Here is a 23,142-nt window from a genome sequence, read left to right as displayed (position 1 = left end):
AACAAGAGCAAAAACTCCATCTCAAAAAAAAAAAAAAAAGAAAACCACAGTGCTCTGTTACCACCACAGAGAGAGTGGGAGAGGAGCAGCAGGTCCAAGGCTGGGTAGGGCCAACAAATGATCAGGGCTTTGGGGAAACGGGGCTGGGCAGAAGCAGGCCAGCCTGCAGGTGGTGGACTGGGAGAGCAGAGGCAGTTCAGACAGGTCTCCCTCGAAGAACCTCTCAAAGAGTGTCAGAAACCATTTATCCAACCTTTCTCAGGCACAGACTCTGTGCTTGGTTCTTTATCTCCTGGAACTCACAGTGAACCTGAAATGGGGGCATTACTCCCATTTTATTCTTCCTACTTCAACTGCAGAGCACTAAGCCAGGCTGGACACCTATATCCTGTCTCCTGCTCTGCGCAGCAGTTAAGTGAAGGCAGACGGGAGAGAAAGGACAGCCAAGATAAGCAGGCAGATACCAATTACCTTTGTCCTTAAAACTATGGTCATGTTAACATACAGAACATCAGCCAAGAACCAGAACCAACTGCTTAACATAACATAGAGTGGGCCCTGCCCACCCCCCAATACAATATATTTAAGATAAGCTTCTTTTAGCCGTTGAATTCCCCCAGGGAGGGAGAAGTTTGTATGATTGGTGAGGGTGGCAATACGGGGATGGAGTCAGGGTTCACTCCCAGAAGGTAATGCCTAAGTCCTTACTTTCCATGATCAGGCCACCTGAAGACCATGAGCAGGAAGGAAGAGGCCCAGGCAGGGATCAGACCAGCTGGGGATGCAGAGATGTAGACCCCATGGCCCAGTGAAATGCACATGGTCCAGGAACCCAGTCAGCCAAGGCAGGAGGAGCCAGAGTGGGCACTGCTTCAGGTCTAAGGCCCAGCCCCTCCCTCAGGGGTTCCTGGTCCCCCTCTTCATTCTGTAGGCTGTGCTTCTCCCAGAAACGGTGTGGCAGCTGGGCCTGGCAGGGGTTAGCAGTACACCTGGAGCAAGGGTGCCCCCGATGAGTCTGTGTCGGTGCCCTGGAAGGATGAGTCATGGCTGGCTGGGTACCCTGGTGGGAAGGAGAGGAGAGGAGGAAACAGGCTCAGGGGAAGGAGCTCATCCAGATCCCACAACCAGGGAGAAGCCTGCTGAGAAGGAGCAGAGTGGGACTTGAGCCTGGGTCAGTCTGATCCTGGCTGGATGACCCACTCAGTTTATTGACCTGTCTGAGCCCTAGCCTCCCTTTGTGTAAAAGGATAATGATCCCACTCCGAGGGGGTTGTTGTCAACAACAGAACCACACGGGGTGCCTTTCCAGCACCATGCTGGATGGTTCTCCACCCACTACTTTCCTAGTCATCTGGGCGTGGGGTCTGATCACTTTCAGCTTGCCTGTTCTGGGCACCTGCACCCACTTTAAGTCAGCTTGCTGGATGGAGATGGGTCTGTGGCTGCTTAGGCCCCCATCCCTTTTTGATGTCATCCTCACCACTCCAAGAGAAAGCTAGGAGAGGAGCATGTAAGGGGCCCCTAGGGTAGTCCCCCACCCTCCAAACCCCTCGTTAGGTCAGGACCACACCTGGAGCTCCATAAGGCCTCAGCTTCCGGGCGATGGCATCTGCAGTCGTCTCCTGGGAGATCTGCACTGTCAGCTCTAGGGAGGGAACATGAGGCAGGCAGTGGTCATTAGCACGTTCTTTCAACCCCATTTCCTACTTCTGTTCCCAGCTCAATGAGGGAGGAGCCACTCACTCCTGGGCAGGGCTAGAAAAATAATGCTTAAAAAAAGACACAGACAACGTGTGCGTGCGCAGAGTGATGGATGAGTAGGAGTTTTGGTTAGCCTAGAACAGGTCAGAGATCCAAGTTCATGTGGGTCCCTAGGTCCTGTTAACCAGACCAGGCCTAGAAGCTACTCTGGCATGAGACAGCAGGGGAGAGGAGCCTTTTGGGAAAACTTGTTGAATGCAGAGGGAACCTCGTCTTTCTGGGGACAGCAGCGATGGCCAGAGAGCTCTCCCAGGGTCTGCATGCTTCTCTCAGCCTTGCTCAGACCTCACAGGGAAGGGCCAGAGTGGGAGCTGGGGAGGGGGAATGCAAGAGTTGACAGAAAGGAGGAGGAAGGGCAGGGACTGGCTGAGGGGTACACCCACAGTGGCCAAAGACCCCATTCCAACCCTCCCCTGGCTAGAGCCTCCCCTACGCTGCCCCTCAGCCCCATGGGGCCCCCACCTACCATCCTGGCTGAGACCTGAGCCCACCATGGTCTCATGGCCACTGTCAGGGGCAGCAGTGGTGGGGGCAGCAGCCCGAGTTGAACGACCCTCCGAGGTCTGTGGGCGAGCACGGCTCTTTCGGGTACTAATGCGAATGATCCCGCGTACCAGGCGGCCCTCAGCATCCTGCTCATCCAGGTGGTAGTCCTGTGTGATGCTGCTGATAAGGTCCGAGATCTTACTGGTCTTCTCCAGGAACACAGTGTCTGATGTGCACTTGGCCAGCTCATCGATCTGGTGTACGCTGAACAGCTCTGTCAGCTTCTTGAAGATGAGCACATCAATCTCTCGGCTCGACATGGAGCCACTGCCCATCTCGGGCAGGTCCAGGTCCGACTCATGGAAAGAGTAGTACTCCTCGGAGCCACGAGGACTACTGACAAGGGTGCTGGGCAGGCTGTGTCGCATGGGTGGGGGATCGGCCAGTGGCTCCTTGTAGCAGGAGTCCGCATCAGGGGCTAGGGAGGTGGCCCTGGGATAGGGATACACAGGGATGCCTTTGAGCTTAACGTCGGGATAGCTGAAGCTGCTGCCCATGGTTGACTTGAGTCGCTGGCCATCCCGCCGGCTGGGGGGTGCACGGTCAGGGCTAGGGGGCACTCCATTGTGCTCCTTGGTCCAGTTGGCTTCGGCAGCCCCCTCAGTGGAGTCCTCAGTAGAAAGGCAGGGGCTGCAGCCCCGCACACAGGCTCCACAGCGCTGGAGGCAATCCTGGCAGCGGCGGAAGCAGAAGGCAGCCCGGCACCACTCCCACACCCAGGGTCGCCAGAGCAGGCAGCAGGCAGGGGACTCAGTGGCCGGCTCAGCAGAGCCAGAGATGAAGGTAATGCTCTCTGGCCCATGGTGACCAGGGTCCTTGGGGTCTGGTCTACGGGTGCGGCGGCTTGGTGGGGGCTGAGGTGGTTTATCATATGTCTCCAGACATAGCTCTGTTGGCTGCTCCCAGGGTCCCAAGCGTGGAGGCCCAGATGCTGGGCAGGGGTGTCCAGGGCGGGGCATGGCTCATTGCATGGTTTGCAGCAGCCAGGCACCTGCAGAGGAGAGGCCAGGAAGGGGTCAGGATCAGAGATCAGGGACTAACTCCTGGGCTGACTTGAGCAGCTTCACACTTCTAGTTTCTCAGAGGCCTGGGATGTGGAGGGACCCAAGTATGCCCATAAACTCTCATATCTTGTGGCCCTCCTTCCACAAAGTCTCTGTGGTCTAACCCAGATTTCAAAATTCCCTGTGACTTAGGCTTATTGGGATGGCTATGAAAGGTTGAACATCTTATCTGAAATGCCTGGGTCCAGAAATGTTTTGGATTCTGGATTGTGGATTGTATACATTATACTCACCTGTTAAGCATTCCTCATCCAAAAATCTGAAATGTTCCAATGAGCATTTCCTTTAAGTATCATCCTGGTGCTCAACTTTCAGATTTTGGAGTGTTTTGGATTTTTGGATTAGGGATACTCAATCTCTCAATCTGTATTTAAAAATAATCTCCCTTCCCCCAGAAAATAACGAGTGTTGGCAATAATGTGGAAAAACTGGAACCCTTATGCATTTCTGGTGGGAATGTAAAACAGTGCAGCTGCTATGGAAAACAGTATGGTGGTTCCTCCAAAAATTAAACATCAAATTACCACATGACCCAGCAATTCCACTCTGGATACATACCCAACCTAATTGAGAGCAGAGACTCCGATGTTTAGACCAATGTTCACAGCAGCATTATTCACAATAGCCAAAAGGTGGAAACAATCCCAGTATCTACCAATGGATGAATGACTAAACAAAATGTGGTATATACATACAATGGAATATTATTTACCCTTAAAAAGGAAAGGAAATTCTTTTTTTTTTTTTTTTGAGACGGAGTCTCGCTCTGTCGCCCAGGCTGGAGTGCAGTGGCGCAATCTCCGCTTACTGCAAGCTCCGTCACCTCCCAGGTTCACGCCATTCTCCCGCCTCAGCCTCCCAAGAAGCTGGGATTACAGGCGCCCGCCACCATGCTTGGCTAATTTTTTTTGTATTTTTTTTAGTAGAGACGGGGTTTCACCGTGTTCGCCAGAATGGTCTCGATCTCCTGACCTCGTGATCCGCCCGCCTTGGCCTCCCAAAGTGCTGGGATTACAGGTGTGAGCCACTGCACCCGGCCCAGGAAAGGAAATTCTTATACATGCTGCAACATGGATGAACCTTGAAGAACTTATGCTAAGTGAAATAAGCCAGAAACAAAAGGACAAACAGCCGGGGTGTGGTGGCTCATGCCTGTAATCCCAGCAATTTGGGAGGCTGAGATGGATGGATCACTTGGGCACAGGAGTTCGAGACCAGCCTGGCCAACATGGTGAAAGCCATCCCTACTAAAAATACAAAAATTAGCCGGGCGTGGTGGTGCACACCTGTAGTCCTAGTTACCTGGGGGACTGAGGTGGGAGGACCACTTGAGCCTCGGAGGTGGAGACTGCAGTGAGATGAGATCGTGCCATTGCACTCCAGCCTGGGCAACAAAGCCAGACCCTGTCTCAAAAAAAAAAGACAAATATTGTAATATTCTACTTGTATGACATCTCTAGAATAGTCAAATTCATAGAGACACAAAGTAGAATGGTAGTTGCCTGGTGCTGGGGACAGAGGGAACTGGGGAGTTAGTGTTGAATGGGTAGGGAGTTTCAGCTGGGGAAGATGAAAAAGGTCTGGAGATGGATGGGCAATAGTTGTACAACAATGTGAATGTATTTAATACCACAGGAATGATGCTTAAATATGGGAATGATGTTTAAATATGTTTTGTTTGTTTTTTCTTTTTTTTTTTTTTTGAGATGGAGTCTTGCTCTGTCACCCAGGCTGGAGTGCAGTGGCCGGATCTCAGCTCACTGCAAGCTCCGCCTCCCGGGTTTACGCCATTCTCCTGCCTCAGCCTCCCGAGTAGCTGGGACTACAGGCGCCTGCCACCTCGCCCAGCTAGTTTTTTATATTTTTTTTTAGTAGAGACGTGGTTTCACCGGGTTAGCCAGGATGGTCTCGATCTCCTGACCTCGTGATCTGCCCGTCTTGGCCTCCCAAAGTGCTGGGATTACAGGCTTGAGCCACCGCACCTGGCTTTTTTTTTTTTTTTTTTTTTTACATGGAGTCTCACTCTGTCACTGAGGCTGGAGTGCAGTGGTACCATCTTGGCTCACTGCAACCTCTGCCTCCCTGGTTCAAGCGATTCTCTTGCCTCAGCCTCTCAAGTAGCTAGGATTACAGGCACATGCCACCACGCCCAGCTAATTTTTGTATTTTTAGTAGAGACAGGATTTGGCCATGTTGGCCAGGCTGGTCTCGAACTCCTGACCTCAGGTGATCCCCCCACCTCAGCCTCCCAAAGTGCTGGGATTACAGGTGTGAGCCATGGCACCCGACCCTTAAATGTGGTCTCTGTTTTTGTTTGTTTGTTTGTTTGTTTTTTGTTTGTTTGTTTTTTTAGACGGAGTTTTGCTCTTATTGCCCAGGCTGCAGTGCAATGTCGTGATCTCGGCTCAACGCAACCTCCTCCTCCTGGGTTCAAGTGATTCTCCTGCCTCAGCCTTCCGAGTAGCTGGGATTACAGGTATGCACCACTACGCCTGGCTAATTCTGTTTTTTTTTTAGTAGAGATGGTGTTTCTCCATGTTGGTCAGGCTGGTCTTGAACTCTCGCCCTCAGGTGATCTGCCCACTTTAGCCTCCCACATTTGACTGTGCCCGGCCAAATGTGGTTTCTTAAAAAAAAAGGTTAGGCCAAGTGCAGTGGCTCATGCCTGTAATCCCAGCACTTTGGGAGGCTGAGGTGGGTAGATGATTTGAGTTCAAGAGTTCTAGACCAGCATGGCCAACATGGTGAAACCCTGTCTCTACTAAAAATACAAAAATTAGCTGGGTAAGGTGGTGGGCACATGTAATCCCAGTTACTGAGGAGGTTGAGGCAGGAGAATCACTTGAACCCAGGAGGCAGAAGTTGCAGTGAGCCAAGATGGCGCCACTGCACTCCAGCCTGGGCGACAGAGTGGCAAGACTCTGTCCCAAAAAAAAAAAAACAAAAAAAGGTTAATAAGGTACTTTTTTTTTTTTTTTTGAGATGGAGTCTCGCTTTGTCACCCAGGCTGGGGTGAAATGGCACGAACTCAGCTCACTGCAACCTCCGCCTCCCAGGTTCAAGAGATTCTCCTGCCTCAGCCTCCAGAGTAGCTGGGATCACAGGCGTACGACATCACGCCCGGCTAATTTTTGCATTTTTAGTAGAGATGGGGTTTCGCCATGTTGGCTAGGCTGGTCTCGAACTCCTGACCTCAGGTGATCTGCCCACCTCAACCTCCCAAAGTGCTGGAATTACAGGCATGAGTCACCGCACCCGGCCTAATATGGTAACTTTTATAGCTATTTTACAGAAAGATCTCCTGGATCTCACTTTCTGTGAAGTGGTCTCCCCCAGTTTCTTCTTGCTGTTGGTAAGTTTTTCTTGTTGAGAGTCTCTGTGGCTGCTGAACAAATGCCTTTTCATAAGACTTGCTATGGAACCTGATCATTAACACTTATTTCCCTCCCCTGGTCCTTCAAATCAGATATGGGAATGTAAGAGGTCCCCTGTCAATATTTCAGTCTTACTCACATTTGCCCTGCTAGCAACATTTAACACCAAGCCCTGTTGGTGTCCTTTGATTAGATAAAAAAGCTGAACCACAAAATTTGTCTTCTTCCCCATTCTGACCTGGTTGCTAGGAAGCTCAGAGCTAAGACTTCATTCACTTCATAAACACTGAGGCTGGCCCTGTGCTGGATACTGTAGAACCAAAAATGAATGAACTACAGATCCTGTTCTTGATGATTCACACATGGTTTTGTAGGGAAAACAGATGCTTAAAAGTTTATAAGATGAGGGCTGGGCACAGTGGCTCATGCCTGTAATCCCAGCACTTTGGGAGGCTGAGGCAGGCGAATCATGAAGTCAGGATTTCGAGACCAGCCTGACCGACATGGTGAAACCCTGTCTCTACTAAAAATACAAAAATTAGCTGAACGTGGTAGAGCGTGCCTGTAATCCCAGCTACTCAGGAGGCTGAGGCAGGAGAATCGCTTGAACTTGGGAGGCGGAGATTGCAGTAAGCCCAGATCGCACCACTGCACTCCAGCCTATGCAACAGAGACTCCGTCTCAAACAAACAAACAAACAAGTTTGTAAGATGGAGCATGTAGGATATATGAAGCATCATGGGAGTAAATAACTCTGCCTGAGAGAAGGAAGATTATGCAGTAGTGTATTTGGGAAGGTCCTTGATTTCATGTAGGGGTTTGCCAAGCAGTAACCATCCTTAGCTTGGATTTTCTGAGACACTGATCCCTTATCCTTTTATTCCTGATTTAATGGCACTGGGGTCTGAAACTGGGGGTGCGTGATGAACATGGAACTGGGCATCGGGATATCTGTGTTTTAGTTCTAGTTCTGGCCCTAATCTAACCCCAGATTTGGCACTGGGGAAAATTAATGCCACCTCCCTAAAGAGGGCCATCATTATCTCTCACCCAAATACTGTCACAGCCCCCATTCTGGCCACCTCCATTCCCTCTTACTTGCTGTAACAAGTAAAAACTTTAAAATCTTTAGAGGAACATGGCAGATACCACTTTAATCAAATGATCAAAGATAATCACCATAATGGGATGAACTGACATCATGTTCCTCCTGATACTATGTACTAAGGAGGATACAACTCACGAAGTATTCCCGTCAAAAATGCATAACCTAAATGTAATCATGAGAAAATAACAGACAAGCCCAAGTTGAGAAACATGACAACTAAATGCAATGTGATCCTAGATAGGATCCTGGATTGGGAGGAAAAATTGGAAATTGAATATTGTAAATAACTGGTGAAATATGTTATTTGATAGTATTATATCAATGTTACATTTTCTGAATTTGATTACTGTGGTTATATAAGATAATGTTCTATTATTAGGAAACACACACTGAAGCACTTGGGGATAAAGGGCAGGATATCTGTAACCTAATCTCAAATGGTTCAAACACAAATGAACAGAAGGTATGTGTGTGTAGAGAAAGGCAAAGAGGGAATGTTACCCACTGGTAAATGGGGATGTGAAAGATACAGTTCTTTTATTTTTTATTTTATTTTATTTTTAGAGATAAGGTCGCCGGGCGCGGTGGCTCAAGCCTGTAATCCCAGCACTTTGGGAGGCCGAGACGGGTGGATCATGAGGTCAGGAGATCGAGACCATCCTGGCGAACACGGTGAAACCCCGTCTCTACTAAAAAATACAAAAAACTAGCCGGGCGAGGTGGCGGGCGCCTGTAGTCCCAGCTACTTGGGAGGCTGAGGCAGAAGAATGGCGTAAACCCGGGAGGCGGAGCTTGCAGTGAGCTGAGATCTGGCCACTGTGCTCCAGCCTGGGCGACAGAGTCAGACTCCGTCTCAAAAAAAAAAAAAAAAAAAAAAGAGAGATAAGGTCTCCCTCTGTCACCCAGATTGGAGTGCAGTGGTGTAATCATAGCTCAATGAAACCTCAAACAATTGGGCTCAAGTGATCCTCCTGCCTCAGCCACTTGAGGAGCTAGGACTGCAGGTGCATACCACCCTGTCCCACTAGTTTTTTGTTTTGGTTTGGTTTTTGGTAGAGATGGGATCTTGCTAGGTTGCTCAGGCTGGTCTTGAACTCCTGGCCTCAAGTGATCCTCCTGCCCTGGCCTCTCAAAGTGCTGGGATTACAGGCATAAGCCTCTGTGCCTGACCTAGGATACAGTTCTTTAACCATTCCTACAACTCTTCAACCTACTCTCCTGGCCCTACTCAGCACTCCTTCTCCAGGGACCCTCTGGAATCACTAGTCAGATGGGAAGCCCTCTCCCCATGACCTTCGGCTGGGCTGTCAGCTGGGTCAGCCATGTACTGATTGTTTGAGGATAAGTCTATGTCCCCAAGGACCATGACCCTGAAATGCAGGGACTGTGTGTAATTCTTTTCTTCCTCAGTGTCTAGAACAGCGTTTGGTACACTAGGTGCCTCAGGGGACTGACACATTCCAGGTTGCCTCAGGGTAGAACCAGGACCATTGGGTAGAAAGAAAAAAGACTTAGGCTCTAGGTTGACCAGAGTATGGATGGAGGATAGGAGGTGACAGGGAGTGAAATCCCATCTGCAAAGGTATCCCAATTAAAATTGTAACAGGTGATTTTAAATTCCCTTGCAATCTGAGGCAAGTGGTTAAAAATTGTTGCTTTAGTTTGAGAAATGTGGGGTTGGGTATGGATTCATACATCCACGGAATTAACAGATATTTACTGAGGGCCCACTGTGTGCCACATGCTGGATTATTATTATTATTATTATTCTTAAGACAGTCTCACTCTGTCACCAACGATGGAGTGCATGGCACGATCTTCGCTCGCTGCAACCTCTGCCTCCCAGGTGGAGGCAACTCTCATGCCTCAGCCTCCCGAGTAGCTGGAACTACAGGTGCATGCCACCACACCCAGCTAAATTTTTTGTATTTTTAATAGAGATGGGTTTTCACCATGTTGGCCAGGCTGGTCTCAAGCTCCTGACCTCAAGTGATCCACCTGCCTCAGCCTCCCAAAGTGCTGAGATTACAGGCATAAGTCATGGTGCCTGGCCAGCTGTTCTAAATTCTTTTTTTTTTTTTTTTTTGAGATGGAGTCTCGCTCTGTTGCCCAGGCTGGAGTGCAGTGGCATGATCTTGGCTCACTGCAACCTCTGCCTCCCTGGTGCAAGCGATTCTCCTGCCTCAGCCTCCCGAGTAGCTAGGACTACAGGCGCATGCTACCACGCACGGCTAATTTTTTGTATTTTTAGTACAGACGGGGTTTCACCATGTTAGTCAGGATGGTTTCGATCTCCTGACCTCGTGATCCACCCGCCTTGGCCTCCCAAAGTACTGGGATTACAGGCGTGAGCCACCACGCCCGGCCCAGCTGTTCTAAATTCTATGGATAAAGTGATAAAACAGACAAAATCCCTCAACCTCAGGAGTTTACACTCCAGTGAGAGTTGATTATTGATGGCTTACACTGTTCTAAGTACTTCAGACATAATAACCAATTAATTTTCACAACCCTCTTTGTAATATTATTACCTGTATTATTATACTGAAGCACAGACAGGTTAAATAAGTTGTCCAAAGGCATACACCTATCTGTACACAATTGGCCTGGCCCCAGACTCTTATCCACTACCCCATCCCATGTATTACTTGGGAGGAAAGAGGCAGTCAAAGCTGCCAGCTGCCAGCTCCATGGACCCGCGTGTGCCCAGAGAGAGCCCATGTTGGGAGCCCTGTCTTCCAGGCTCAAGCCTTCGGGAGAGTGGACAAATCTACAGTTAACCATGCTGAGCTGGGAGGTATCTGGGGCTCCTGAGGATGGGCTGGCTATTTTCTTCTCCCCCAACCTCCAAAGCTTCAGGACTCGCTAATATTTATTAAATTAATCCAACAGGTATTTATTGAGCACCAACGAGGTGCCCAGCGTTGTGCTAAATGCTGAGAAAACAGCAGTGAATGGGCCAGAGGACTTTTCACCTTATTTGACTCTCACAATTGCTCTGTAAATAAGTAGTATATCTCCATTTCACAGATCAGGAATCTGAAGCTCAGAAAGGTGAAGTGACTGGCCCCGAGACACCTAGCAAGAGAGGGCTGGAGTAGGATTTGCACTGTGGTCCGCCAAGCTCTGGAGCCTGCGTACTTTGTGTGTGCCACACATCTCCAGCGGGACTGGGATGAGAAGAGAGGCAAGACCTGGGATAAGAACAATGCCTGCCTCAGTTCCCCACTTCCCTCCAGCCATTGAACGCTCCTGAAGTCAAACTCAGGCAGTTTCTTCCAGGCTATATCTCCCCGACCCTGCTGCTGCCACCGCCCCGCCACCACCCCGCCCAATCCTAGGAACCCTGGTCACTTGGTTTAGTGAGGGGAGGCTCCCTGTCTCTATTGTGGCTTGAGGCAAGATTCTTAACCTCGCTTTCCTCATCTTTAAATAAGGAGAGACTACTAGCTTCATGCCCCGCCAATCTCGTGAGATTTAAATGAAATATTGAGTGAGGGGGCTTCCCGCAGTGGCATTGCACATGGGAGGGGCTAGGCTGGGCGCTCCCTCACTGGGCGCTCTAAGGCACCGCAAGGATCTTCCCGGAGTTCAGATGTTCCCGGCCAGCCCTCCCTGGATTTCTCACTGATGCTTCCCTCTTCCCCATTAGTCTCGCGAACACACACACACTCAAGGGTCTATGTACCGTCTCCTCCTCCCAGGGTCCCCAGGACAGGCCCGGCCGCACCGGCCTCTGCCCCCAGCCCAGTGCCAAGCCTCGGACACCGGGCCGGGGAGGACCACCCCAGTCCTGCTCGAGAAACAGCCGTCGGCTCAGTGCACCCCCGGCCTCCTGCCCCAAAGGTGCAGCCCAAGACTCCCATATCCGCCGGCACCTGGTCCTGGGGACAAGGAAGAACCAGACCCTGGCACTGCCCCTCGGGCTACCACAGCCCCTACGCCAGCTCTGCCCTCGGGGCAAGCACTACACTCTCCAGCTGCAAGGGCCCTACCCCGCGGGCGGACCCAGCCTCCCTCCCGTCCCGACGCGGTTCCTCGGGGTGAGCACCAGCCTTTGCCCCATCCCGACGCTGCCCCCCGGTGAGCGCGGCCCCCGCACCCAGCCAGTGCAGCCTTGAGAGCGAACGCGGCCCCTCACCCCATTCTGCGCGCCCAGCCCGGGCGCCCGCTCAGGCCGCTCCCCAGCCCGGCCCGCGCACCCCGGAAGTAGGAGGGTGGCCCCGAGGAACCGGGCCCGGGACCCTCCCCTGTCCGGGCTCAGCCTCGGGGGCTCCCCACACCAGCGCCGCCCTGGTTTGCGCCCCCTCGGGCCCGCGCGGGGCTTACCTGTCCCGCCAGGTGAGCCGCCTCCGGCTCAGCCCCTCCCCCGCCCCCTCGCCGCTCACCTGGGGCGCAGGTGAGTGTCTCGCGGGAGCGCTGCACGGGCCGCCGCTAGGGACACACTTCCTGCCTCCGCGAAGCGCCGCCGCGCACCTGGACCGAGGCCCCGCCCCTAGGCTCTGTGGAGCTGCGCGGCCCCGCTCGGGTGCTCGGCCTTTCGGCCTAGTCCGGGCAGGTGAGGTGTGGCGGAGAGGGGTCGAGAGGCGCTGGGGCTCAGTCTCCTATTCAATCAGGCTAGTGGTCCTGTCAGTCTCTGAGCATCTGTGGAGCTCCTGCCCGGCCATAAAGCTCCAACTCAAAGGGAAGCTCTCTTCTGGGAAGCTTTCCCTGACCCTAAGTCTATCTGTTTTTCTGTTGCATAGAACAGTCCCTGTACTCAGCACACTGTCGTTTTCTTGTCTTCTGTCTCTTCCTTTAGCCTCCTACCTTACAGGGTTTGGTCTTGTTCCCCTGTATTCCTGGTGCTCAGCACAGGTCCTGGCACATACTAGGTGCTCAACAAATATCTTCCACTGAATGAGGCCCTAGGCCCCAATCTCTCCCTTTGCCCTGAGGCAGAACTGGGAGCCTGGGCCACTGATCAGTTGACCTTTTATTTTTTTCAGAGAAATCTGCAGGTAAAGACAGGAACCTCAGCTCTGGGGGGCCCTGAGTAGGGTAGAGGAGGGGTCCAGGATATGCAGCTCTGAAAGATACATCCAGGATCAAAAGTGGTGGCCAAAATGGGCCATGGTCACTACATCCAAAAGAGGTCTCTGCAAGAGGCATCACCATTGAATGTCAAGAAGGCAAGGCTCAGACTGTCCTGGGTTACTATTCCTCTTAATATTAATAACAACTCAATAACTTAACAATAGCATTAATAAACAAGTGACTTGGCCAGGCGCGGTGGCTCACGCCTGTAATCACAGTACTTTGGGAGGCTGAGGCGGGCGGATCACGAGGTCAGGAGTTCGAGACCAGCCTGGCCAACATAGTGAAACCCTGTCTCTACTAAAAATACAAAAAATTAGCCGGGTGTGGTGGCGGGCACCTGTAATCCCAGCTACTCTGGAGGCTGAGGTAGGAGAATGGCTTGAACCTGGGAGGTGGAGGTTGCAGTGAGCCGAGATTGCGCCATCAACTCCAGCCTGGGCGACAGAGCGAGACTCTGTCTCAAATAAATAAATAAATAAATAAATAAATAAATAAACAAGTGACTTTTAGGGTGCATCTCCAGGAGCCATGCATGCCAAAACTGTTAATCTGTGAAGTGGGTCAGGTATTATCATATCAATTTTACAGTAAGAGGAAACTGAAGCTTAGAGAAGGGACATTGTTCGCTGAGGCAGTTGGCACAAACTGACTTTGGGCAAGGCACTTTCCTCTTCTAAACCTAATCTCTGGAGATAGTAGTACCTTTCTTCCACTGGGAGGATTAAAAGAGATAATGGATGCAACAAGAAGATATCACTGGGATGCATCAGGCATAGGTGTTCAATTCCACCAGAGACCCTCCACCCCAGAGCCTCCCACCACATCTTGTCCACATTCCCTCCTGAGGAAGGTGGCACATTGTATTCTTATTTGGAGCTCAGAGAATGAGTCACATCCTCACTTCACAGTCACATCTTGTGCAGTTGAACATCTGTGTACTCTGAAACCTAGCAAGTCCATTCCTATGTACAGCCACAGTAAGCTCTTGTACAATGCACCAGTAGGGAATGTATACAAGAATGTTAGTAGAAATATTGTTTGTGGTAGCCTCAAACCGAAAACACGGAAATGCTACTGACAGGAGATAGAGAAATGTGTGATATTCATGCAAAGGAATTAATTATAGAGCAGTAGAAAATGAATGAAAAATAGCAACATGGCTGGATCGTGGTAACATAATATTGAATTGAAAAAAGGCGGCCGGGTGCGGTGGCTCAAGCCTGTAATCCCAGCACTTTGGGAGGCCAAGACGGGCGGCTCACAAGGTCAGGAGATTGAGACCATCCTGGCTAACACGGTGAAACCCCGTCTCTACTAAAAAATACAAAAAACTAGCTGGGTGAGGCGGCGGGCGCCTGTAGTCCCAGCTACTTGGGAGGCTGAGGCAGGAGAATGGCCTGAACCCGGGAGGCGGAGCTTGCAGTGAGCTGAGATCTGGCCACTGCACTCCAGCCTGGGCAACAGAGCAAGACTCTGTCTCAAAAAAAAAAGAAAAAAAAAAGAAACAAGGCAAATCTCAGAAGACTACATATGGAATGACATCCTTTATATATGATTCAAAAATAACTAGAACTACTACATTTAAGCATAATATTTGGTTGAACCATATGAATTTGCTATTATTGACCTGTTTTGATCTAAAAGTAATGGCAAATTTATGTGCTTCAGCCTAATTTTTATGTGAAAAAAAAACCATTTAAGAAAAGAGCAAGGGGTTGGGTGCAGTGGCCTGGGCCTGTAATCCCAGCTACTTGGGAGGCTGAGGCAAGAGAATCTCTTGAGCCAATGAGTTCGAGACCAGCCTGGGCAACATAGCAAGACCCTAGCCCAAAAAAGAAAGGAAAGAAAAGAGCAAGGGAATGAGAAACACAAAGTTCAGAATAATGAATACCTGGGGGGCTAGGCATGGTGGCTCATGCCTATAATCCCAGCTCTTTGGGAAGCCAAGGATTTGGGAGGATTGGTTGAACCCAGGACATCAAGACCAGCCTGGGCAACATAGAAGGACCTGTCTCTACGGAAAAAAAAAAAAAAAAAAAAAAAAGAAAGGCTGGGCATGCATCTGTAGTCCCAGCTACTTGGGAGGCTGTGGCAGAAAGATTGCTTGAGCCCAGGAGTGAGCCATATTAACACCACTGCCCTGCCCTCCAGCCTGAAACACACACACACACACACACACACACACACACAAATTACCTGGGGGAGGATGCAGAGATCCTCCTATTAAATCTACCTGTGGGAGAGAAACCCATAGGTAGATTTAATTTTTAGCAATGTTCTGATTTTTGTGTTGAATAGTGGATTCCGGAGGTTTCATTTTATAATGAATGAATGAAAAAATAGAAGTTTATGCTCTAATGCTAAATAATTATAGTGTCACTTGCAAAGTTCTCAAGATATGCAAACACATGAGAGCCTAGGGTCTTATTTATTTTATTTTATTTTATTTTTTTGAGATGGAGTCTTGCTTTGTTGCCAGGCTGGAGTGCAGTGGCACGATCTCGGCTCATTGCAACCTCTGCCTCCCGGGTTCAAGCGATTCTGCCTCCTGAGTAGCTGGGACTGCAGGTGTGCACCACCTTGCCCAGCTAATTTTTGCATTTTTAGTAGAGACAGGGTTTCACCATGTTGGCCAGGATGGTCTCAATCTCTTGACCTCAATGATCCGCCCACCTTGACCTCCCAACATGCTGGAATTACAGACGTGAGCCAATGCGCCCGGCCTAGGTTCTTATTTAGTTTTTGTTGTTGTTGTTTTTGTTGCTGTTGTTGGAGACAGGGTCTCACTTTGTTACCGAGGCTGAAGTGCAGTGATGTGATCTTGGCTCACAGTAGCCTCCGCCTCCTGGGTTCAAGGAATCCTCCCACTTCAGCCTCCCGAGTAGCTGGGAGTATTATTTAGTTTTCTCCCCATTTATTTATTCATTCTTTAAAAAAAAAAAAAAAAAAAAATTGGGCCGGGCGCGGTGGCTTAAGCCTGTAATCCCAGCACTTTGGGAGGCCGAGACGGGCGGATCACGAGGTCAGGAGATGGAGACCATCCTGGCTAACGGTGAAACCCCGTCTCTACTAGAAAATACAAAAAACTAGCCAGGCGAGGTGGCGGGCGCCTGTAGTCCCAGCTACTCAGGAGGCTGAGGCAGGAGAATGGCGTAAACCTGGGAGGCGGAGCTTGCAGTGAGCTGAGATCTGGCCACTGCACTCCAGCCTGGGCAACAGAGCAAGACTCCGTCTCAAAAAAAAAAAAAAAAAAATTAAGGTATGATTTACTTATAGTAAAATTCACCCTTTTTAGTGTACAGTTCTGTCAGTTTTGAAAAATGCATACAGTGGCACAACCGCCACAGCAATCAAGATATAGATCAGTTCTATCACCCCCCAGAAATTCCCCTGAACCCCTCTGTGGTCAGTTCCTCCCCTTGACTCCAGCCCTTAACAACCATTGATCTTTCTTCTGTTTCCATAGTTTTGCTTTTTCCAGAACTTTAGTTGTAGAAGTGCAGAATTGCTCTACAAAATTCTAATTCTGTGGTACCTAAAATGCTGTGGATTAATAAGAATATGGTGACTGAAGCAGCTCAGTGCTACTTTCCTTGCCTAGAAAGCAAAAAAGGAAGGAAGGAAGGAAGGAAGGAAGGAAGGAAGGAAGGAAGGAAGGAAGGAAGGAAGGAAGGAAGGAAGGAGGGAAATAAATATGATTTCTGAACCTCTGGCTATGCTTTCTGGTGAGTGTTTTGTGAAGAGTTTTGCAATAGGCACAAGGTAGCTGTTATAATTCTAATCATAGCCACGCTGAAACTTCCCCTTTCTCTGCTCCTCTCCCTCCCTCACTCAAAGATACTGGGCCCTGTTCCCAAGGGTCCTTCCCATTGCCACGGTGCATATTCAATAACTCTGTCAAAAATCAATGACACTCTTGGGCCAGGCATGGTGGCTCATGCCTGTAATCCCAGCACTTTGGGAGGCCGAGGCAGGTGGATCACTTGAGATCAGAAGTTCGAGACCAGCCTGGTCAACATGGTGAAACCCTGTCTCTACTGAAAATACAAAATTAGCCAGGCGTGGTAGCAGGCGCCTGTAATCCCAGCACTTTGGGAGGCCGAGGCCGGCAGATCACCTGAGATCAGGAGTTCGAGACCAGCCTGGCCAACATGGTGAAACCCTGTCTCTACTAAAAATACAAAAATTAGCCAGGCGGCCGGGCGCGATGGCTCAAGCCTGTAATCCCAGCACTTTGGGAGGCCGAGACGGGTGGATCACAAGGTCAGGAGATCGAGACCATCGTGGCTAACACGGTGAAACCCCGTCTCTACTAAAAAATACAAAAAACTAGCCGGGCGAGGTGGCGGGCGCCTGTAGTCCCAGCTACTCGGGAGTCTGAGGCAGGAGAATGGCGTAAACCCGGGAGGCGGAGCTTGCAGTGAGCTGAGATCTAGCCACTGCACTCCAGCCTGGGTGACAGAGCGAGACTCTGTCTCAAAAAAAAAAAAATTAGCCAGGCGTGGTGGCAGGCGCCTGTAATCCCAGCTACTCAGGAGGCTGAGGCAGGAGAATCGCTTGAACCTGGGAGATGGAGGTTGCAGTGAGCCGAGAACGCGCCATTGCACTCCAACCTGGGTAACAAGATCACAACTCTGTCTCAAAAAAAAAAAGAAAAAATAAAAAAATCAATGACACTCTAGATACATACACAAAATAATCAAAATAGGGCCTCAAACAGTTACTTGTATGCCAGTGTTCTTTGCAGCATTATTCACAATAGCCAAAAGGTAGAAACAACCCAACAGATGAATGGATAAACAAAATGTGATATATACACGTGCAAGGGAATATTATTCAATCATAAAAACAATGAAGTTCTGACACATGCAACAACAGGGATGAACCTTGAAGATATTATGCTAAGTGAAATAAGCCAGATACAAAGGACAAATATTGTATGATTCTCACTTACATGAAATATCTAGAATAGTCGAATTCATAGAGACAAAGGTTAGCGGTTATCAGGGGCTGGAGGGAGAGGGGAATGGGGAGTTACTGCTTAATGGGTACATAGTCTCTGGAGTGATAAAAAAAAGTTTTGGAAGTAGATAGTTGTGATGGTTGCACAACACTGTGAATGTAATTAATGCCACTGACTTTATACTTTAAAATGGTTTAAATGGCAGATTTTATGTAAAAGTATTTTCCCACAATTAAAAACCAAACAATACCATATAATTTTTACTAGTCAATTTAAGTAAATAAATAAATAACAAAACAAGCCAGGCGCGGTGACTCATGCCGGGTTTTTTTGTTGTTCTTGTTGTTGTTTTTTTGAGACGGAGTCTCACTCTGTCGCCCAGGCTGGAGTGCAGTGGCCAGATCTCAGCTCACTGCAAGCTCTGACTCCCAGGTTTACGCCATTCTCCTGCCTCAGCCTCCCGAGTAGCTGGGACTACAGGCGCCTGCCACCTCGCCCGGCTAGTTTTTTGTATTTTTTAGTAGAGACGGGGTTTCACCATATTAGCCAGGATGGTCTCGATCTCCTGACCTCGTGATCCACCCGTCTTGGCCTCCCAAAGTGCTGGGATTACAGGCTTGAGCCACCGCGCCTGGCCGGGGTCTCATGCCTGTAATTCCAACACTTTGGAAGGCTGAGATGGGCGGATCACCTGAGGCCAGGAGTTCGAGACCAGCCTGAATGACATGGTGAAACCCTGTCTCCAGTAAAAATACAAAAAAAATTGCCAGATGTGGTGGCTCATGCCTGTAATCCCAGCTACTCGGGAGGCTGAGGCAGGAGAATTGTTTGAACCCAGGTGGCAGAGGTTGCAGTGAGCTGAGATTGCGCCATTGCACTCCAGCCTGAACGACAAGAGCGAAAATGTCTCCAAATAAATAAGTAAATAAAAATAAATAAACAAATAAATAAAACCCCCTCCCCACCAAAAAAAAAAAAAAAAGAAAAACAGTGACACTCTTTGAAGCAAAACAGAGTACCTTATAGGTCCATCATTGAGCTGGCAAAGGAGACAGGTCTACTGGGGTGAATTTTCCAGGTCACAACCTGCCTCTCCTATGCACTTTCCTTTACAGTTTACAAAACAACACATTTTTTATTTGATCCTTATTACAGCCCTATGAGGTCAGCGTCGTCATATTCATTTTTACAAGTGGGGAAACTGAGGCCATCAAGGTTAGACCATTTGCTCAAAGCACTTCGAATGAGTAGTGAAGCTGGGTGGGAACCCCATCTTTCTGATTCCTTATACAGTATTCCTTACTGTGCCCTCCTCCAAGCCCTTACAGCTGTGTCTGGGTTTCTTTCTTTCTTTCTTTCTTTTCCTTCCTTCCCTTCCCTCCCTCCCTCCCTCCCTCCCTCCCTCCCTCCCTCCCTCCCTCCCTCCCTCCCTCTCTCTCTCTCTCTCTCTCTCTCTCTTTCTTTCTTTCTTTCTTTCTTTCTTTCTTTCTTTCTTTCTTTCTTTCTTTCGAGACAGAGTGTTGATCTGTCTCCCAGGCTAGAGTGCAGTGGCATGATCTTGGCTCACAGAAACCTCTGCCTCCCAGGTTCCAGCGATTCTCCTGCCTCAGCCTCCCTAGAAGCTGGGACTACAGGCATGTGCCGCCACGCCTGGCTAATTTTTTGTATTTTTACTAGAAACGGGGTTTCATTGTGTTAGGCAGGATGGTCTCAGTCTCCTGACCTCATGATCCACCCACCTCAGCCTCCCAAAGTGCTGGGATTACAGGTGTGAGCCACTGTGCCCAGCGTGTCTGGGTTTCTTTCTAAGCAGAGTGGACAACTGCCTCTGTCATCAGCCTCTTGAGCTCAGTTTTTCCTTTTGGACTTGACCTGGGGACATTGTCCCAATCCTCTGCTTCCCCCATGGTTGCTCCACTCTCTTCAATTTTTACTTTTCTGATCACCGTCCTCAACCACCATTTAGGTTCCTGGGCTGGTGGTGACAGCTTGCAGGGAGAAGAGAGGTATCAAGGATGACGCTGGGCTTCCGGCTGTGTTACTGGATGAATGGAGATGACTGGGGAGGACAAGTTTGGGGTGTAAGAATGCAATGTAGTGTTAGACTTGTTGAATTTGAGGATCTGTAAGATAGCCCAGACATATCACCATTGTATCCATGGATGCCATTTTGGAGTGCTGTTTAGGAGCTGCAACACATACAGCATTGGGGCTGCGGAGGAGCTGTGGGTCAGGGGAATGTGGGCAGTGGTATCTGGAGCCGGCTTCAGTCCGCCTGCCTCCCTTCCTTCCCTGGGTATCTGCTGCTTGCCTCTGGTGTGCTTCTCCCATGAGGGCACTAGGGGACAGCACACAGCAGTGGAAATTGCCAGAACTTCAGGGTCACAAGTTCTGACTTGGAATACTAGATGCTTAACTCTGCAGTGTGAACTTAGCCTCTTGGGACCTTAGCATTTCTTTTTTTTTTTTTTTTTGGAAATGGAGTCTCGTTCTGTTGCCCAGGCTGGAGAGCAATGGTACGATCTTGGCTCACTGCAACCTCTGCCTCCTGGGTTCAAGCGATTCTCCTGCCTCAGCCTCTGGAGTAGCTGGGATTACAGGCGTGGGCCACCACGTGCAGCTAATTTTTGTATTTTTAGTAGAGACAGGGTTTCACCATGTGACCAGGCTGGTCTTGAATTCCTGACCTCAGGTGATCCGTCCACCTCGGCCTGCTAAAGTGCTGGGATTACAGGCATGAGCCACCATGCCTGGCCCGGACCTCAGTATTTCTCATCCAAAAATGGGTTTAACATGAGGCAGGACAATACAGTGGTTTAGAGTGTGAGCTCTGGAGCCATGGGATCTGAACTTGCGCCTCAGCTCATACACGTACCTGCTGTGTGTTCCTTTGGCCAAGTTATTGAACTCCTCTGTGCCTCAGATGCCCCACCTGTAAAGTGTGGGTAATAGCTTCATGTGGTTGTTACAACGGAGACCAGCACATAGTAAGTGCTAAACAGATGTTAACTATTTTATATTAACCCCTTTCCTCACCTCCACGCCCTACCCTCTGGCTCTCTGCCCTGCCATTCTGGGGCTGGGACTCTCAAAGGCAAGACCACTGCCTCTGAGAATAAGCCGAGCAAATTACTGGTATTGACCACGACTGCCTACAACTTGTTAGGTTTATTATGTGCCCTATTCCATTTAATCCTCATAATAAGGCCAGCAGGGTGGCTCACACCTGTAATCCCAGCACTTTGGGTGGCCAGGACAGGAGGATTGCTTGACCTCAGGAGTTCAGACCAGGCTGGGAAACAGCAAGACCTTGTCTCTACCAAAAAAAAGGGAAAAAAATTAGCCAGTATGGTGATGCATGCCTGTGGTCCCAGCTACTCAGGAGGCTAAGGCAGGAGGATCACCCAGTGAGTGAGTCTGGGAGGTGAAGTTTGGTCAAGGTTGCAGTGAGCAGTGATCATGCCATTGCACTCCAGCCTGGGTGACAGAACAAGACCCTGTCTGTCCCCCCAGCAAAAAAAAAAAAAAAAAAAAAAAAAGTGTTACGCTGGTGGGATGGGGACAGTGGTGAGGGGGACGAGGGGCAAGCAAACGGGCTCTGTACTGTGTGGAAGCTGTGGACGGAGGTACAGGGGGAGCCCCCTGGAACTCCAGGCTGCATTGTTAGACGGGAGGCCCCAGGGATTCCTGGGCTTCTCTGGCTTGAGCCAGTGCTGCATCCCGTTGGCTGGGCCTAGGGGGAGCTGCAGGCTGAGGAACCATCTTGTGCCAGGTTGAGGCAGGTTCTGCTGGTTGGTTCCAAGTCCCTAGTAAAAGTACTTTCCAGAGTCCTTGTGCCAAAGAAGCTTCATCCAACCCCCTCAATTTGCCAATGAGAAAATGAGGTGCAAGAGGGGAACGAGCTTAGTCGAGGTCACATAGTGAGTAAGGGATGGGCCTCGGTGAATATGGACCTCTACTCCCTAACCTGGCTCTGTGTGGTGTCAGGTTAAACCTGGGTTCAGATCCTGCCTTTACTGCTTGGTGCTTTGTGAGCCTGGACAAGTGACTCAGACTCTCTGGGCTTTAGTTTCTACATCAGTGAAATACATTTATTCATTCAGCCCTTCTCTTGGCTGCACCCTCATCCCCCACCATACTACTCCCTCACTGTTACACACACACACCCACACCCACACCCCTCCCCCCACACACACACAGAGGCATGGCTACACATGGCCGAGCTGAGGCTCCTGGTCACTAAGAGAGAGCACTGCAGCTCTGGCCACCGAACACCACCCCCACTTTCCGCCCACCCCAGCCAATGTCACTGCCTCTTGGAAGCCTTCCTAGAGAGCCCCCAGCTAGAAGGCTGTCCCCTATGCCAACTCAAGGCCATCTGGGCGCCTGAGTGACCTTGACCTCCCCTGTTGCTTTTCCTGCCTCCAGACTGAAGCTCCCAAAGGGCAAGTTCTGTTCTGATTCATCCCTCAGTCCCCAGCACCCAGCCCAGGGCAGAGCCCAAAGGCTCCAGCTGGGAGTGTTTATGGAGGGGGTAAGTGAAGGAAGCCCCTCCAATTCTTCCCCTTTCTCAGGAGCCCATGGCCACCAGCTTTGCCTCCCAAACCATCGATGTGGCAGAAAGTGCCCTGGGGAGAGGGGTCAAACAGACCTGGCATGGAATCCTGTTCCAGCCTTTTCCTAACTGTGTGAACTTGAGAAATGACCTCACTTCTCCAAGCCTCAGTTTCCTGTTCTATAGATAGCATTCCTGAGGAAGAGACACTTAAACTGAGAATGGAAAGACCTAGATGGAAAGACCGAGAGGAAGAGTGTTCCAGGCAGGGTGAACAGCTGGTGCAAAGGCCCTAAGGTTGGGATAAGTTCAGCATGTTAGAGGAACAGGAAGGAAGCCAGTGTTGTCCGAGTGCAGTGAGCAAGGGGGAGAGGGACTTCTTTTAATCGTTTTTTTTTTTTTTTTTTTTTGAGACGGAGTCTTGCTGTCACCCAGGCTGGAGTGCAGTGGTGCGATCTTGGCTCACTGCAACGTCCACCTCCTGGGTTCCAGCGATTCTCTTGCCTCAGCCTCCTGAGTAGCTGTGATTACAGATGTGCACCACGATGCCCAGCTAATTTTTGTATTTTTAGTAGAGTAGGGGCTTTCACTGTATTGGTCAGGCTGGTCTCGAACTCCTGACCTCGTGATCTGTCCGCCTTGGCCTCCCAAAGTGCTGGGATTACAGGCATGAGCCACCACACCTGGCCAGG

The 23,142-nt window shown here is 49.9% G+C and overlaps 1 protein-coding gene across 2 annotated transcripts; it reads right to left on the bottom strand.

Moving 5' to 3' along the window:
- Positions 1 to 175: 175 nt before the first annotated feature.
- On the bottom strand, positions 176 to 12,301 carry KDF1 (keratinocyte differentiation factor 1). 2 transcript variants are annotated; one of them, XM_007979859.3, is made up of 4 exons: positions 12,183 to 12,301; positions 2,228 to 3,298; positions 1,571 to 1,645; positions 176 to 1,060 (listed from the first exon to the last, which is right to left on the bottom strand). In XM_007979859.3, exons 2-4 carry the CDS (start codon positions 3,264 to 3,266, stop codon positions 978 to 980), a joined length of 1,197 nt encoding a protein of 398 aa, XP_007978050.2. In that variant the 5' UTR covers positions 3,267 to 3,298; positions 12,183 to 12,301; the 3' UTR covers positions 176 to 977. The 2 variants fall into 2 exon arrangements, with proteins under 2 accessions (XP_007978050.2, XP_072863742.1); XM_073007641.1 differs by lacking the exon at positions 12,183 to 12,301 and adding an exon at positions 4,674 to 4,807 and having other exon boundaries at positions 859 to 1,060.
- Positions 12,302 to 23,142: the final 10,841 nt, after the last annotated feature.

The sequence above is a fragment of the Chlorocebus sabaeus genome, chromosome 20 (assembly GCF_047675955.1).
Source record: "Chlorocebus sabaeus isolate Y175 chromosome 20, mChlSab1.0.hap1, whole genome shotgun sequence".
Classification (NCBI taxonomy): domain Eukaryota; kingdom Metazoa; phylum Chordata; class Mammalia; order Primates; family Cercopithecidae; genus Chlorocebus; species Chlorocebus sabaeus.
The sequence above is the reverse complement of the archived record's forward strand: the minus strand, read 5'-3'. Positions and strand labels throughout refer to the sequence as shown.